Source organism: Protopterus annectens, chromosome 13.part0 (genome assembly GCF_019279795.1).
Source record: "Protopterus annectens isolate FY-2018-M chromosome 13.part0, PAN1.0, whole genome shotgun sequence".
Lineage (NCBI taxonomy): Eukaryota > Metazoa > Chordata > Ceratodontiformes > Protopteridae > Protopterus > Protopterus annectens.
The window spans coordinates 858,722,284-858,739,694 of record NC_056747.1 but is presented as its reverse complement, the minus strand read 5'-3'; the positions used below and the strand labels follow the sequence as shown (position 1 = coordinate 858,739,694).

Genomic DNA, 17,411 nt, shown 5'->3' with positions numbered 1-17,411 from the left:
TGGAATAGCAGAATTAAAAGTGCAGATGCATAAAGTATATGCCAAGTCTAAGACCGAGATACCTTAGAGCATTCTCCATAGTATGAGGTGCACCAGTCTCAGAGTTTGTATAAAAAGTATCAGGGCTAGGAGTGAAGCCCCCATATAAAAATGCTTTAAATGTGTAACATTGAGCTTTGGAATTTATTGTTTCCTGTTTAAGTCATCGTTTCATTTTTGAAGGATCACTAAATCATGTGTATCACTTCTCACAGAGAAACTTGTAGCACAGTAAAGTATAGATCCCTGGATCAAGATCAGTTATGCTAATCTTTGAGAGGAGAGACTTTAAGCCTTAAATGTAAATAGTTGAATGTGTTGAACCAAATGCACTTCTTCTGATTAATAGTGTTAGCTGTTCCATAAATAAATTGTTTAATTATTCAAAAGAAACAATATAAAAGGCCTGTGTATTTATATGTATTTTAATAAAAATGACAATGACTTTTTTGTCACAAACACTTTATTCCTTTATTTTATTGACCAAAACAAAACAGTAAAAGTGACTACAATGATAATATAATGTGAAATGAAGATTTTACTTGCTCCTGAAATGAAACCCAACATAGCTGTCTCTTGAAACTGCATACTCTCTAATGTTTGGCAAGCTTGGAATGATACAGCAGCTAAAAGCACTGCGCTCAAGACCCATGTCATGGGCTTTGTACCATTTGTTGGTTTTCTCAACATAGTATTCTACAGCAGAAATGGTTGACAGGCCATCGTAGCCACCTGCAACAACCATAAAATCATCCACTACTCCAATTCCAAAGTTGCTGCGTGGGGTGAACATGCTAGAGACGGCACGCCAAGTATCGTTAATGGGATCATAGGCCTCTACACTGCGAAGTGGAATATTTCCATCAAAACCTCCAACCTGTAATATAGGAAAAGAAAAGCAATTAAATCAACTGACATCCATATGTGCAGCCTATAAACAAACACAACACTGGCTTTAATTACCCAAGTAATTGCCTTTGTGTAGCAGCTTCATATCCTTATTATCTTAGACTTTCTATACCGCAAAATAAACAAACAGCCACAAACAACAGTGAGCACTTTTTTTCCTTAATCTCATCTGTAAGTAGTTGATATTCCAGTACTTAGATTACTAACTTAATTTTTTTAAACATTTAGATAATTGTTGTTCTAGTGGAGATTTTAGGCTATACCACACTAATAAAATAGGTATGGGAGTATGGCTGCTATTCGGGGACTACTAGGCAGCCAAGGATTAAGGGCAGGGCGCATAATGGAAGAAAGATTTTGGAGAGATCAAAATGAAGTTGTTAAGCAGACACATATACACAATATTTTTATATAATCTTGAAGCAATATAAATATTGAAAGGATTGAGAGTATGTTTGTCTATGCATCTCCATAGTATTGTATTGGGGTGATGTATTGTTGTTATTGTACAAATTGAGTTGTAAGACTGAGGGAAAGGAGACATAAGCATTGTTGGTTAGTTTATTTGTATTGCTAGATAACATTTCAGATAGCATAGTATTTTATTATGTTTACTGTGTTCTTGCTATAGTTAAAATTATATGGTTAGGAATGGGGTTGTATTAAAGTGGCAAACACTACATATAGAATAGATGATAGGGAATGTAGTCTATTTTAGGGATCATCTACAAAGAGCTACAAATATATATATAAAGAGATTACTAAATATTAATGTGTAGACATGCGGTTGGGTGTGCGTTCGAAAGACATGCGTTAATGGGCGTGCCTTTGTTGAAGGTTGAACGTCAAGCTGGCACCTCGGCGTTTGTGAAAAGCTACTGCCAATCATTAGTGGACCGGAGTTCCGCTGTGGCGACCCCTAACTGGGAAAAGCCAAAAGACAAACAACAACTAAATATTAATGTGTGAGTACGTTTATAATGAGTCTATACGACATTACATGGATTTAGAATGCATGTGTAGGTGGATTGGAGACTCTAAATTGGCCCTCGGTGTGAGTGTGTGCATGTGTGTGCCTTCTGTGGAAGGTTGGACGTCGGGCTGGCAACTCAACACCGTAAAACTCCACTGCCAATCATGAGCGGACAGGTGATCCACTGTGGCGATCCCTAACCAGGAAAAGCCAGAAGAAGAAGAAGTTACAATTGTTATGTGAAATTTATTTTTGTACATTTCTAGGGGGAAGAGTGTGGAATGAAGGCAAGTATGGGACATTTTTTTTTTTTTTTTTTTTTTGTTAAATGATTGTTACAAGATTAGATATGTAGTCAATTAATGAGGGGCTAGTGAGTTAAAAGCTGAGAGTAAGAATGTACTGTCTGGAAATTAGAACAACTAAGGGAAGGGATGGGAGTGTATTAATAAGGTATATAATACCATGTGTCCAGTGAAGAGGGTTAGCATGTGGAAATAGTAGGAGGTAAGGGGTAATATGGGGGAAGATGGAGTTTATAGTAATTGTTTATGGCCAGAATGGTGGAATGGCATGATCTATAAAGCAGCCAGACCAGTGTGCCTTTTTAGGGGGATGTAATGATATCCTGAATGGGAACATCCTCTGGTCTCTAAGACCCAACTCCAATGATGTAGCAGTGGATTAGGACTTTAGAGTTAAGGGAAGGCAGTGGATCTGGTAGGTGAGATTGGGTGAGGGGTTAGAGATGAGAAAGGTAGAGAGGACAGAGGAAGATAGTTGTCGTTGCTTGGAATGTGGGAAGGCTAAACTATGTGATCAAGAAGGAAAGTATTCTACTGTGGTTAATGAGATTGAGGACATATATTGTTATGCTTCAAGAGGTAACATTAGGGAGAGGACAGTAGGAGGATTCATTAGGATATCATCTAGGATTGTGGATTATGTAAAGGGTGGTAAGAAAATGGTGGCTGTTCTGTCATAAAAATTATTAGGATTGGAAAGACAAAGTTATGGCACAGATAGAGTGAGAGACAGACATTGGAAGGTATTTAAGTATAGCATGAAAGGGAGAATTAGTGTGCTAGGGGGCTATATATGGTTCCAATGGAAACAACGGTTCAATGTTTTGAAGCTTTTTGAAGGAGGTGGAATGGTTCATAGATGAGTTAAGAGTAACGGTGGGGTATTTTTATCAATAGGAGTAAGTTTAGAAAGGTGGTGCTTGGACACAGAGATTAACAAAAATGACAAATGTAACACAAGAACAGAATAGAAAGACTAGCTTTAGTGGATGAATGATGGATGATATGGGGGAAGGTAGTTTATGTATATAAAAAATGAGAGTAAGGAAGTGATTAAACAACAGGTTATTAGCAAACCAAGAGATGATAGAGGAAGTGAATAAAATTAGAAAAAATAAAAGGAGTCTGCCAGACCTTGTGCTCCTGAAAATGATTTGGAATACAGAACACCAAGAATCATGTAGATCATAGGAAGGTTTAAGGTAAGTGAATCTTGTGACAATAATGCCTTGCCGTTTCCCACTCTAGACTGTACCTTCATTCTCAAGGAGGGTGTGAAGATTGGGGAAGATGGGTGAAGGCTGCCAGCCTAGCCAAATACAATTTGATACATAATTCTGGCATTTGTAAATATAAATGTAAAATACAAGCTTGTGTCTTAAATGTAAAGAAATGCTGTTTCAACAATGTGGCAACATTGCCATCTGCTGTAAGGAAAACTAAGTCAAGCATTTCAAATCTTTCCTTTGAAATTAAAATTATTTCATCACTGCCTTTGATGTTTTACAAGTCGTCTCCAGGCCGGATAGAGGAAGACTTCCTGCCTATTGTTTTAAGGTTAAAGTTAATGACCAGAATTTACATATGGAATGTCCTTTATTGCTCCAAGTGTAAAATAATGCAAATGTAGTTAATGTGTAGCCTGGGAACTCCAGGAAGGGTGAAAAAGATGATGTAATGTTTATCAGAACTGGAGTTTCAATTTAAACAGTGAGAACCAGAGATTGTTAAGCATTTTTGGTCTTGATATTCATCTCATCAGCACTCTGCCTGTGTCTTAAGTAAGTTATTTTGGAAGTATGTTTTCTTGTAGTAATAGCTAGGAAATTAGAAGAAAGTTAGACTAAGTGTTTTTCTGTAAATGTCAGAACTGTACTATTGAATTATTTTACATTTCTGTGTGATCTCTGAACTCTTGAATAGCACTGTGGTGTAGTAGTATTGTCTTGTGTTTTAATTATTTATTATTAAATATTTAAAAAAAACTTTTACCTGTGGCTGGTTTATGTAGAGAAGTTAAGCTCTAGAGTACATTGCATATTTATAGAGTTTACTGTCTAAGCCACTCCTATAGTTTTAGCCCTGGGCTATACTACTAATTGGATAATAATATTGCACAGTAATAATTGGACACCCTTTTAAGGGCCTTTGGGTAGCTGATAATTATTAGCTGGTGGTGGCAGTAATTACTACCGTATAGTCTGGGTATAGGAGCACAGCTGGAGAATCTGTGTCAGCCTTTCCCAGGAGTGTCTGTGAAGTTGTATAAATACTTATCTCAAAGTGTGTGTGTGTGTGTGTGTGTGTGTGTGTGTGTGTGTGTGTGTGTGTGTGTGTGTGTGACAGCTACTTGGGCAGGGACATGAAGCACTTGTTGGACAGAGAGGGTACTGGAGGTTAGCTTGCCAGCTAGGCTGAGATCTTGACCCTATAGCTGTGCCAGTGGGGAGTCTTATTGGGAACCTGGGGAGCAAGGGAGCAACCAGCCCCAGACTGACTGTGATCTCTGTGTGCACTTAAGAGAAATTGCACTTTACTGTGTGTATTTGTTATCCTTTCCTCTCATATGAGATGCCCTCTCTGGTGTTAATGGTGAGGATTGAGGCTCCTTGATTGCTGGGCCAGGGCATGGGTGTCACATGTGGTTTGCAGTGGTGGGATCCACTTCACATTTGTGATGGTGGTGGATATCCACATCACATATTAATTAGTCGACAAATACTAAATGGCTTGTAGTGGTGTGGGTAGAGTGAATCCTGTAGCTTATTACAGTGATCTCTGAAGGTGTTTTGTACTCTAAATCAGCCATGCAGTGAATACTCAGAGTTCAGATCACAACTGCTTTATTTCTTTTGTTAGCTTAGTTAGTCAGGGTGAGCAGGCAGCATGTCAGCAGAGGAGTATGGAAAGCTGACAAGGAGCTAGCTGGTGGAGATGTGCCAGGCTAAGGGACTGGTGCATGGAAACCTGACTAAGGCAGACCTGATTGCAGCCTTGGTTACAGCTGCATCAGAAAACAGCATCCAGGAGGACAATCAGACTGGCAGTGGAGATACAATATCCTCGAAGAATGGACAGCTCAACCTTTCTGCGAAGCACAATCAGACTGGCAGTGGAGATACAATATCCTCGGAGAATGGACAGCTCAATCTTTCTGCAGTGGACTTAAAAATCCAGCTGGAGCTAAAGAGACTTGAGTTGGAGGCCAGGCGTTTGGAGATAGAAGCCAAAGAAAATGAGCATCAGAGGAGGCATGAGAGGGAAATGCTGACTCTTCGCCAGAGTCATGGAGGTAATGGGGAAGAGAGTAACTGGATCCCAGAAGCACAACAGGTCAGTAAATTTCTTCCACAATTTAAAGAGGGGGATAATTTTGATAGTTTTATTCATATGTCTGAGAGGGTATGAAAACAGTATAGTGTTGACCAAAGGCTCTGGGTACGGTTCCTGACCCCCTTACTCCATGGGAAAGCTGTAACTTTTTTATCAAAAATGCCTGACTGTCTGTTTTGATTATACTGCTTTAAAAATGTCATTTAGAATGTTTTAAGCTAACACCTGAAATGTATAGGAAAAAGTTTTGTGAGCATAGACACAAGGCAGATGAAAGTGTGTGTGAATATGTTGCTGAAGTGAACACTTATTTTCATAGCTGGGTGAGTGGATGTCAGATCACCACTTTTGAAGGGCTGGCAGACCTTTTGGTGAGGGAACAAGCCCTTAGCACTTTGCCTGAGGACATGAGGATCTGGTTAGCTGATAGACAATGTGCTACTTCAGATGAGTCGGGGACGAAGGGAGACCTATACCTAGCAAGCAGGGCAGCCCTGCACAGGAAGGGGACCCTCAGTACTGCTCATGGGTCTAAAGGAACCCATGGTGGGCAGCACAGACTGCCACAACAGAATTTGCCAGTAGCAGGGGAAGCCACTAGTCCAGGTACATGTCCAAAACCTAGGGTGAAATGTTTTGAATGCAACCAGTGGGGCCATGTGGCATACAGGTGTCCACGGAGGCAAAGTGGGGAAACAAAGGTGAGGGAGCCAGTAAGTGGAAAAGACAAAATTCCAATTGTAGGTTGTCTTGGGACAACAAGGGTACCAAACTACCACCAGAGGCTATATCCTATTGTAGTGAATGTCAAAGAGGCCATTGCTAAGAGAGACACAGACTCTGATATAACTATTGTAAAGCCTGCAATGGTTACAGAGGAGCACTACTTGCCTGTGCAGTCTACTCCAGTCACGGCTTTAGGAGGGATCCCATTCCAAATACTTTTGGCTAGAGTTCACCTTGACTGGAAGGGTGGAAAAGGAAGCCAGCAAGTAGGTGTGTTTGAGGATATACCTGCAGATGTCCTGATAGGGAATGATTTTGATGGTGCAGTACCCTGAGCTTGTGCAGTTACATGCAGTCAGGCTTGAAGACAAGCATGTGGGTCTGGTAGCCTGGGGGAGACCCAGACAGACTGCATACTTGCTGCCAGGACTGGTGAGGTGGTTACTTCAGGGAGGGAGGTAATCTGTAGCAGTGAGACTGAAGGTGAGTCACAGCTGCTTGTGGGTACTGATGTTCCCTTGGACAGGGTAACTGCAAAGGTGGAGGTGAGTAGTAGTACCCAGGCTGACAGTGAGGCACCACTGTCAGAGGATACCAGACTTCCTGTGGAAGGGAGCTGGGAAGGGTTACAAGGAGAGAGTTGAGACAGGCTCAGCTCTCAGACCCTACATTGCAAGGCCTGAGGCAGGTAGCTAGGGAGGCACCTGATTCTCAAGGAAAGGGGGAAGCTGAATACTGGGACAAAAGTTTACTATACAGAGAGTGGACCCCTGAGGGAGGACTAGAAGGTAAGAGAGTACAGCAGTTGGTAGTGCCTAGAGCCTACCGTCTGGCATTTTTAGCCACAGCCCATGACATTCCCTTTGCAGGTCATATGGGCATAAAATGTACAAAGATGCATATTATGCAGAACTTCTATTGACCTGGAATTTCCAGAGATGTAACAGGGTACTGCAGAACCTGTGAGCAGTGCCAAAAGGTAGGCAAGACAGAAGACAAGGTGAGAGTTCCTTTGATGCCTTTGCCTGTGATTCAAGAGACATTTCAGAGGGTAGCTACGGATATTGTGGGTCCTCTGTGTACCCCAAGTTACACAGAGAAAAATTATATCCTAGTGGTAGTGGATTATGCTACACGATACCCTGAGGCAGTGGCTTTGTCCCCCACTGAGGCAGAGAAGGTAGCAAATGCTTTGTTAGAGATTTTCAGCAGGGTAGGTTTCCCAAAAGAAATACTGACTGACTGAAGTGCCGATTTCATGTCAGACCTGCTGGCTTGTCTGTGGAAGTCCTTTGGGATGAAGCACATGAAGACCACCCCTACCATCCCCAGACTAATGGTTCATAGGTTCATAGGTTCATAGGTTTATACTAGGCTATCTGCCCTAAGGCATTTATAAGCCTAGCCCAAATTTTTGTGGCTTACGCCACCCCTTATATGAAAAAATACTGTGCCCATTAGTTTGTTGTGCCTCTGTCCAGCAGTGACACAGAGATGATTCCCGGGATAAACCTACGATCTCCCATCCACAGGTCAAGATTTCTCTTGAACAGAGCTAGCGAGGTGCTCTGCCTCACATGGATTGGGATTTTATTCCACAGCGTAGGGAGTCTCTGAGTGATAAATCTATCCCTCCAGCACGTCCTATTTATATCCGTGCTAAGGTTTAAGTCGCTTGCTCTAGTGGTTTTGGTGGATTTGGATTTTTTGAGGTGGAGCATGTCCATTAATTCCAGGTTGGACATGGCCTTGTATGTCAGACACATGTCACCTCTGAGCAGACGGTATGCAACTGAATACAGCTGAAGTTTCTTCAATCTGGCAGCATATGACAGATTTTGGAGTCCCTTTATCCTTTTGGTGAGGAACTTTTGGGGTTTCTCCAATTGCTGCAGATGTCGGGTGAGATACATCCCGAATGGGGCATTGTACTCGATCATTGGTCTGATAAGTGAAGAGTACAGGGGAACAATGACCTCACTAGATCTGGATGTGAATCCCTTCATGATCAGGTGGGCAATGTAGAAGGTCTTTCTAACCACTTTAGCAACGTGAGTGTCTTGTTGAGAGGTTAAACTCTACAATCAAGTCCATGCTATGGGCATTTGCAGATCAGTTTAAGAGGGAGTGGGACAAACATTTGCTCCATCTGTTGTTTGCTTACAGAGAGGTTCCCCAGGAATCCACAGTTTTTTTTCACCCTTTGAGTTGCTGTATGGGCATAGGGTGAGGGGACCTCTAGATATAATTCGAGATGAGTGAGAAGGTGAGTGTGAATCTCACAAGGAGTCTGTTGTGGCATATGCTCTAAACCTCAGGACAAGGCTCAGGAAACTCATGGGCTTGGCCCAGGAGAACCTGGCAGAAGCCCAACAACAGAAAAAGGTGTGGTATGACAGGAATGCTCGAGCTAGAGAGTATGCTGTGGGGCAGCAGATAATGGTTCTCACTCCTGTCAGACACAACAAGCTGCAAGCAGCTTGGGAGGGTCCCTACAAGGTGGTAAGAAAGGTAAGTGATGTTAACTACATGTTGGAACTGCTAAGCAGACAGCATGGGCACAAATTGTATCATGTTAGCATGATGAAACCTTACTATGATAGAGAGGCCCTTGTGCTGAGCATTTGCAGTGGATTGCAGAAGGAGTCTGAGGGAGATCTGGGGACTGATCTCCTCAGTGAGGCTCAGGCTGACACCTCAATGGAAGGGGTAGCAATGTCCCAGAAGCTATCTCCTATCCAGGTTCGAATAATCCGAGCAGTGTTGCAGGAATTTGGGACATGTTCACTGGGAAACCAGGGTGCAGCACCAGGTGGATACAGGACCCCAAACGCCTATTAAGCAGGCCCCTTGTAGGGTGCCTGAGAGAGTCAAACAAACTCTGAGGGAGGAGGTACAGGAGATGTTGGAATTAGGGGTGATTCAAGAGTCCAACAGTCTCTGGGCCTCCCCAGTGGTGCTGGTGCCAAAGAAGGAAGGCAGCACCTGGTTCTGTGTGGACTACAGGAAATTAAATAGTCACACAGAGTCGGATGCTTACCCCATGTCTGGGACAGATGAGGCCCTAGAGCAGCTGGTTGGGGCTAAGTATCTTACAACCATTAATCTTGCCAAGGATTACTGGCAGGTGCCCTTGACTCCCAGTGCTAGAGAGAAGTTAGCCTTTGTGACTCCTTTTGGCTTGTATGAGTTCACAAAGATGCCCTTTGGGATGAAGAATGCCCCAACAACTTTCCAGAGGCTCGTGGATAATATCCTAGCAGGAGCAGGAGGGTTTGCCCCTGCTTACCTAGATGATATTGCCATCTACAGCCATTCCTGGCCAAAGCACCTTCAGCATGTCAGGGACGTGCTGGGCAGACTACAGAGGGCAGGGTTGACCATTAAGTCAAGCAAATGTCAGGTGGGTATGGCAGGGGTCTCCTACCTAGGACATAGAGTGGGGAGTGGAAAGATAAGGCCAGAACCTGCCAAAGTGGAAGCTATTCAGGCATGGCCTGCACCTGTTACTAAAAAGCAGGTGAGGGCATTCTTAGGGACAGCAGGGTACTACAGAAAGTTCGTCCCTAGTTATAGTACCATTGCTGCTCCCCTCACAGACCTGACAAGGAAGAACAGGCCAGATAAGGTAGTGTGGACCCCAGCATGTGAGCAGGAATTCCATAAGCTTAAAGAAGCTTTGGGAGGACCCCCTGTGTTAGCCAGTCCAGATTACAGCAAAGAATTTGTTGTGCAAGTGGATGCTTTGAACCATGGGGTGGGGGCTGTACTTAGCCAGATTTCTTCAGAGGGGGAAGAGCACCCAGTGGTTTATCTCAGTCATAGGCTCCAACATGGGGGGAATGCTATGCAGCATTAGAAAAGGAATGTCTGGCCATAGTGTGGGCACTGTAGAAACTTCAGCCTTATTTGTATGGAAGAAAATTCACTCTCTTGATAGATCACACCCCCTTAATATGGTTAAACAGAGCCAGCCAGCAAAATGCCAAGTTGCTAAGATGGAGCCTGGGGTTGCAAGCATATGATATGTCAGTGCAGCACTGCAGTGGGATTAGAAATGCCAAAGCAGATGGGCTCTCAAGACAGGGAATGGGGTGAGGTACATACAGATAGACCTAACCCTCTTAAGCGGCATTTATCAAGGTCACTTGAAAAACTAGCTTGAGTTCTCCAGGGGGGAGAGATGTGAAGATTGGGGAAAATGGGTGAAGGCTGCCAGTCTAGCCATAATTCTGGCATTTGTAAATATAAATGTAAAATACAGGCTTGTGTCTTAAATGTAAAGAAATGCTGTTTCAACAATATGGCAACATTGCCATCTGCTGTAAGGAAAACTAAGTCAAGCATTTCAAATCTTTCCTTTAAAATTAAAATTATTTCATCACTGCCTTTTATGTTTTACAAGTTGGCTAGAGGAAGGCTTCCTGCCTATTGTTTTAAGGTTAAAGTTAATGACCAGAATTTACATGTAGAATGTCCTTTATTGCTCTAAGTGTAAAAGAATGTAAATGTAGTTAATGTGCAGCCTGGGAACTCCAGGAAGGGTGAAAAAGATGATGTAATGTTTATCAGAACTGGTGTTTCAATTTAAACAGTGAGAACCAGAGATTGTTAAGCATGTTTGGTCTTGATATCCATCTCATCAGCACTCTGCCTGTGTCTTAAGTAAGTTATTTTGGAAGTATGTTTTCTTGTAGTAATAGCTAGGAAATTAGAAGAAAGTTAGACTAAGTGTTTTTCTGTTATGTCAGAACTGTACAAGTGAATTATTTTAAGTTTCTGTGTGATCTATGAACTCTTGAATAGCACTGTGGTGTAGTAGTATTGTATTGTGTTTTCATTTTTTATTATTAAATATTTTTAAAACATTTTACCTGTGGCTGGTTAATGTAGAGAAGTTAAGCTCTAGAGTACATTGCATATTTATAGAGTTTACTGTCTAAGCCACTCCTATAGCTTTAGCCCTGGTTTATACTACCAATTGGATAATAATATTGTACAGTAATAATTGGACACCCTTTTAAGGGCCTTTGGGTAGCTGATAATTATTAGCTGGTGGTGGCAGTAATTACTACCGTATAGTCTGGGAATAGGGGCATAGCTGAATAATCTGTGTCAGCCTTCCCCAGGAGTGTCTGTGAAGTTGTATAAATACTTATCTCAAAGTGTGTGTGTGTGTGTGTGTGTGTGTGTGTGTGTGTGTGTGTGTGTGTGTGTGTGTGTGACAGCTACTTGGGCAGGGACATGAAGCACTTGTTGGACAGAGAGGGTACTGGAGGTTAGCTTGCCAGCTAGGCTGAGATCTGGACCTTATAGCTGTGCCAGTGGGGAGTCTTACTGGGGACCTGGGGAGCAAGGGAGCAACCAGCCCCAGACTGACTGTGATCTCTGTGTGCACCTAAGGGAAATTGCACTTTACTGTGTGTATTTGTTATCTTTTCCTCTCATATGAGACGCCCTCTCTCGTGTTAGTGGTGAGGACTGAGGCTCCTTGATTGCTGAGCCAGGGCATGGGCATCACAGAGGGCTAAGTCAATCAAGCCTGGGATAAATTTATGAATACCCGTCCAATTATCCAGGCCCTGTCTGAAAGAAAAAAGTGCATTACATTGCTTAATTTTCAGTGAGAATTTATTCGAGATGTGGGGGGAGGTGTGCTGGGTAATGAATATGTCTCTCCATTTTGTTTTATTAATCTGTTGAAGCAAATTTAGATCTCTGTTTCTTGTATACGTGGGACTGTTTAACTTATGAAAGACCCTGAACCACTGGGCCCCTAATTGCATGTAAAGCAAATAATAGGTCTCTTCTGATGAATCTATATGATGTGGAGAAAAAGGAAACTGTTTTTAGTCTTTTCTGGAACTAAATGCTTTTTAAGCCCATGAGTTTCTTAGTTAGGAACCTCTGGGGTCTTTCCAATTGTTAGATATGTTTAGTAAGGTACATCCAAAAGGGACATTGTATTTTATAACTGGCCTGATCAGAGCTGAATGTAACGGGACAGTAACATGCTTCATGTGGTCCAGTGGTGCAAGGTTTGATTCTTTCAGTCTCCATTACCTAACTGTGTGACTCTGAGCAAGTCACTTAACCAGACACCACTCCTGGGCTAAGTCTGAAAATGGTCCATGAAGATCAATGCTCTACCCCAAAAACAAATATAAATAGATACACACATACATGCATGCATACATACATACATAAACCTCTTTAGATCTAGATGATATACCTTTGGCAATTAGATGCACTAACTAGAAGGATTTCCAGACAACTGTTGATGCACTGTGCTCAAGGGAGAGGGAATTATCAACCCCGGTTCGAGGGTATCTAACTACATCTTCATTTTGAAGTGTGACTGTCTATGCCATATGCTGGGGGAAAGGTTGTCTTCCAAATGCAGCAATGTTACACTTGTTAGCATTTAATTATTGCCCATTTCTGGTACACTAGATACTTATAAGTTCTTCCTAGAGAGCTCGGGCATCAGAGGTTTAAATTTAACAAAGCCTGCTAACTCATTGCACTCTGAAAACATATGTTCCCAATTACCTCTTTGTTTCTTATCACACCTCCAACATTTGGCATCTACCTGAGGAAAAATTCTTTGGAGTTTACTTGGGGTATAAAAATACCTATGCAAACACTTCCAAGCAAAAATCCAAAATCTTCTAGACTTTGTTGCATATTTGGGAGCCATGCATATGTCCTCCCATTGTTCCCTTGTGAATTGCTTAATCAATATCTCTTCTCAGTATATTTTATAACTCCTCTGATTGGTTCCTATAGTTATCATGCAATACTTTATATGCCCTACTAAGTATCCCTTTTTAACAGCAGCTTCTGTTCTATATTCAACTAAAAACTCTACCAGAGCAGGTCTTGCACTTAGGATTCCACTTTCCCTTTCACTTTGCCTATACTCTGATATCAATCCCTGACATGGAAAGCAGTCTGACTGTAGCCTGCAGTCCACATGTCTTCTTGGCCTCTTTCCATTCTATAATGTTCCCTCTTTAGTTATTTGCTCCCAATACCTTGGTTCCTTTGCCAGTTTTTGCCAATAAATTCCAGTTTCCTCTTGCCTATTTTCTGTACCCTTAATTGCAATCATCCCTATTAGCAAAATATCCTTTCTCCATTCTCAAGTTGGCTTAGTGCTTAGAATACTTTCTGCTGATTTATGAGTATAATATAATGTATGTCTATTATTCTCCTTAAGGATCTGCATCTGAAATCCCATTCTGTTATTATTTCTTGAAACCTCCCCCCATTTTATCATCATCATCCCTTTCCACTTTGAATTATAGCTTTCTGCTTGTGTTATGTATAGCTGCCTTAACTGTATAGCTCTAAAATATCCCTTCAAATCAGGTAACCCTAAATCACCTTGCTCTATTGGAAGGATCAACTTATCCCACTTACCCTTGCCCTCTTCCCTTCCCAGATAAGGTCCTTTAATTCTTTATTAATTATTGTCCACAACTTCTCTTCTAGTTGATAAAAATATGCCTGGCCTGTATACAAAAGTAAAGGAACTGGAAATATTTGCACTGCTTGTATCTTACTACCCATATGCAAGAACAAAAGCTTCCAGCTTCTCAGTTTTTGTATTTTCTTTTGCTTAGTCTCTTCCCTCATATCCTTAGCAGCTATAACTGAATCCTTTTTAATCTGTACCCCTAAATACTTCATTTTATCATGTTACCATAAATATGAGTATTGCTGAACCAGTTTATGTCTGGATACATAGCTTACAGCTATAGCCTTTGTTTTATCTTCATTCATTTTATATCCCAAAAAGACGTGAATCTGTCTTAGAATATTCCACAATGCTGAGGTGTCCTTTCCTGGTTTAATCAGGTATAAAATAATACTATCTGCAAATAAATCCAACTTTTCTTGATTACCATTCCAGTTATATTCTTTAATTTCTGAGTACTTTATTTTCTTTGCCAATGGCCCTAGTATAAAGAAAATAACAAAGGTAAAAGGGGACACCCCTGTCTAGTTCCTCTGTTCAGGCACAACTTGTAAGAGGCAAACCCTCCAACTTGAATTTTTGCCTCTGATCCCTCATATAACCACCTAATTATTGTATCAGTGAATGCAAATGCTTCTATTGCCCTACTTATAAAATCCCAAATGACTGTGATGAATACTTTCTCTGCATCATAGTTGCTCTATTAATATTGCCAAATGTTGCCTCCCCCCACAATACCACATTTCTCCATATCTATCAATTTTGACAACACCTTTGCAATTCTTTTAGATATTATAGACATAAACACTTAATAATCACAATTTAAAACTGAAATGGGTCTATATGAAGCTGGGTCCCAATGTACATCCCCCACTGTTGCTAGTGGTGAGGACTGAGGCTCCTTGATTACTGGGTCAGTGGTGGGGCATCACATATATTGGTTGGCAGTATTGGGATATCCATATCACAGCCTACAGAGGATCTCTGATTATTTTTTTTTTGTTACAGGCTCCCTAATTTTGACAACAACCCTTTCTACTTTCTGTTGACTAAGTCGTTGTGCTAAATTTGTTTTTGTGCTCTGGAGTTTTTATCAAAAACAGTTGCTTAACAGTCTTTCTAAATTCATACATATTATCCAGCTACCCCCTTATTTTCTCTTTAGCACTCTGCAGTTGCTCCTCTTCTTGTTCTGTGAGAGTCCCCTTATTCCGCAATAATACATTAACCTTTGTCAACCCCTCTAAATAATTCCGGTCACTTCTTAACCATATCTCTTTTTCTTATATTTCCACCCTATTTTTAAGCTCCACTTTAATTTTATCCCACTCACTAGCTATAACTTTTAAAGAAATTTTTTTCTTCCGTAATAACTTTTGAATAATTTCCACTACCCATTCCTTAAATTCTTCTCTTTTTAACAGATAGGTGGGGAAGTGCAAGTGTCTCATTTTTGCTTCATCACTCTGCATTTTTATGTTAGTTGTTAGTGGCACATGCTGTGATATAGTTATTTGATGTGTGTCAAAGCTTTCAATTAAATGCATGTTCCTGGAAAAATAATTTCTCTCTAGTCTTGCCCAGTTATTGTACCTTGGGGAATAATATTTAAAGTCTGTCAGAGTTCCTACTACTGAATTTAAGTCTTCCATACCAAATATTTTCATAATGTTTTTCAGGAATCTACACTCTTTTGTTATATTTTTTTTCTTCTAGGGCCCCAGATATATCATTACTGTTGCAAATCAAGTTCCAGTCCTCACCTATAAGTAATATTCCCTTCTGAATGCTGATTATAAAATTTTTCTTAAGCCCCATAATAGCAGTTTTAGGAGGAATATAAATACATGGCAGCATAATCCTCCTCTCTTGACAGTAGCTCTTTACTACCACAGATCGACAATTATTATATTTTCCCCTCTTCTATCACTATTGGAGCTCCCTAGCAATTAGTGTAGTTACTCCCCATTTCTTTTATCCCTTATGTTCTGCTGCCTTCCTGAAATTGTTTCTTTATCAAATTCACAAGCTCACTTCTTTCTAAATGTGTCTCCTGTAGCATTGCTATTTGCACTCTACATTTCTTAATACAATTCAATACTCTTACCTTTTTGTCTATAGCTGTTAGGCCATTCACATTTCAAAATAGTGTGGATAGTGAAGCCATTATGATAAATTATTATTAGTCCCACCTATTATATATAACAGCTTTTTAAATGTCTATTTCCATCTTTTGTGTTACATGCACCTACTAATGTTTATCAGGTTGATCTTTTATACAGTTGCTTCTTGTCATCTCCATTTGAGCCTATGAAAAATTTTACAAAATGTTTTGCTTTACTGAAAACCTTCAAACAAACAAAAAAATAAACCCACTCTCAGAATACCCCCATAAGCTATTAACTTAAAACAAACACACAAAACTATGTACATCTTCAAATAATAAAGTTTAACCCTTCTGAATGGAACATTTTTTCCAAACTGAAAGCTGCATCTACAGGCAATGCTTAACCTAAAATTAGGTTTATCCTTGCTGAGGCACATATTACAGTCTGCACTCCTACTTATGCATAATTGCTGTCTGTTCTTGCCTTATCATTATTCCCCCTCCCAGATGTCAAAAACAGCTTGTCTGCTTTCAGAAAATATTAACTTTTAGCCTTAAGGAAAGTGCACTGGCTATCTTTAAATAAAACTAAATTATACACCGTTCAAGTCTAAGTTTCTACTTTGCTGGCATCCAGGCAGTGTACTTACTAGCCAGTAACTCAGTTTTACTCAAACTGGCAGAATTACTAGCCCTTATCTCAGTTTATTTTCAGACTGGGAGAGCTGAAGTTAAGCTGTTGATCAATGTGCAGCCATCTCAGAAGAGGCAAAAAAACATCCTAGGAAAAAAGCAATTGAACAAAATATATAACCAAAATCATAGTTAGTATACCAGAGCTGTTTTAATTTAAATTCTACTACATTTCATTGCATGTCTCTCCCTCTCTCTTATATATATATATATATATATATATATATATATATATATATATATATATATATATATACACACACCCACACACACACACACACACACACACACACACACACACGCACACACACACACACACTCTCTTGATCACATCACCCACAGAGACTGTTAAATGTGGCAGAGCAACAAACCAACTGGAGATGTCCACATTTCCATTTCTAGGTCTTTCTATAGCTTGACAGAGTTCTGGGGCCACCTGAACAACTTAAATGACTCCTACAAAGATTTACATTGTGGCACATCCAGGATCAGTTGAACTGGTAGAATATGACTACTGTTAGTAAGTGCAAAAAACACAGGGAGTTCAGGACAGTCCATTTACACTTTGATCAAAATGAATTGCCTCACACCTATTAAAGCAGTACATATCACCTAGAACCATCCTACTATGACTCCTACAATGGGTAACTGAGCACAGGACACACACATGAGCCAGTGTTTCCCAACAGTAACAGTGAAAAGAATAAAGAGTATTAAAAAGTACTCCTTTACTGCAGAAAAGATATTAGGGAGCTTCTGCACACCAGTCTACTTCTGAACAATATAAACACACCAGTGATGTGCAGGTTGCAGTCCAAATTCTCAGGTCATCCAACACTTTCT

General features: G+C 40.6%; 1 protein-coding gene across 1 annotated transcript in view; it reads right to left on the bottom strand.

The window, feature by feature from the left end:
* Positions 1 to 503: 503 nt before the first annotated feature.
* Positions 504 to 17,411, bottom strand: part of LOC122787721 (kelch-like protein 10) — a 144,856-nt gene continuing 127,948 nt past the window's right edge. The window contains exon 5 of the mRNA XM_044054580.1: positions 504 to 916. Within this exon, the coding sequence (XP_043910515.1) occupies positions 578 to 916 (339 nt within the window). The 3' untranslated portion in view covers positions 504 to 577. The remainder of the gene's footprint in view (positions 917 to 17,411) is intronic.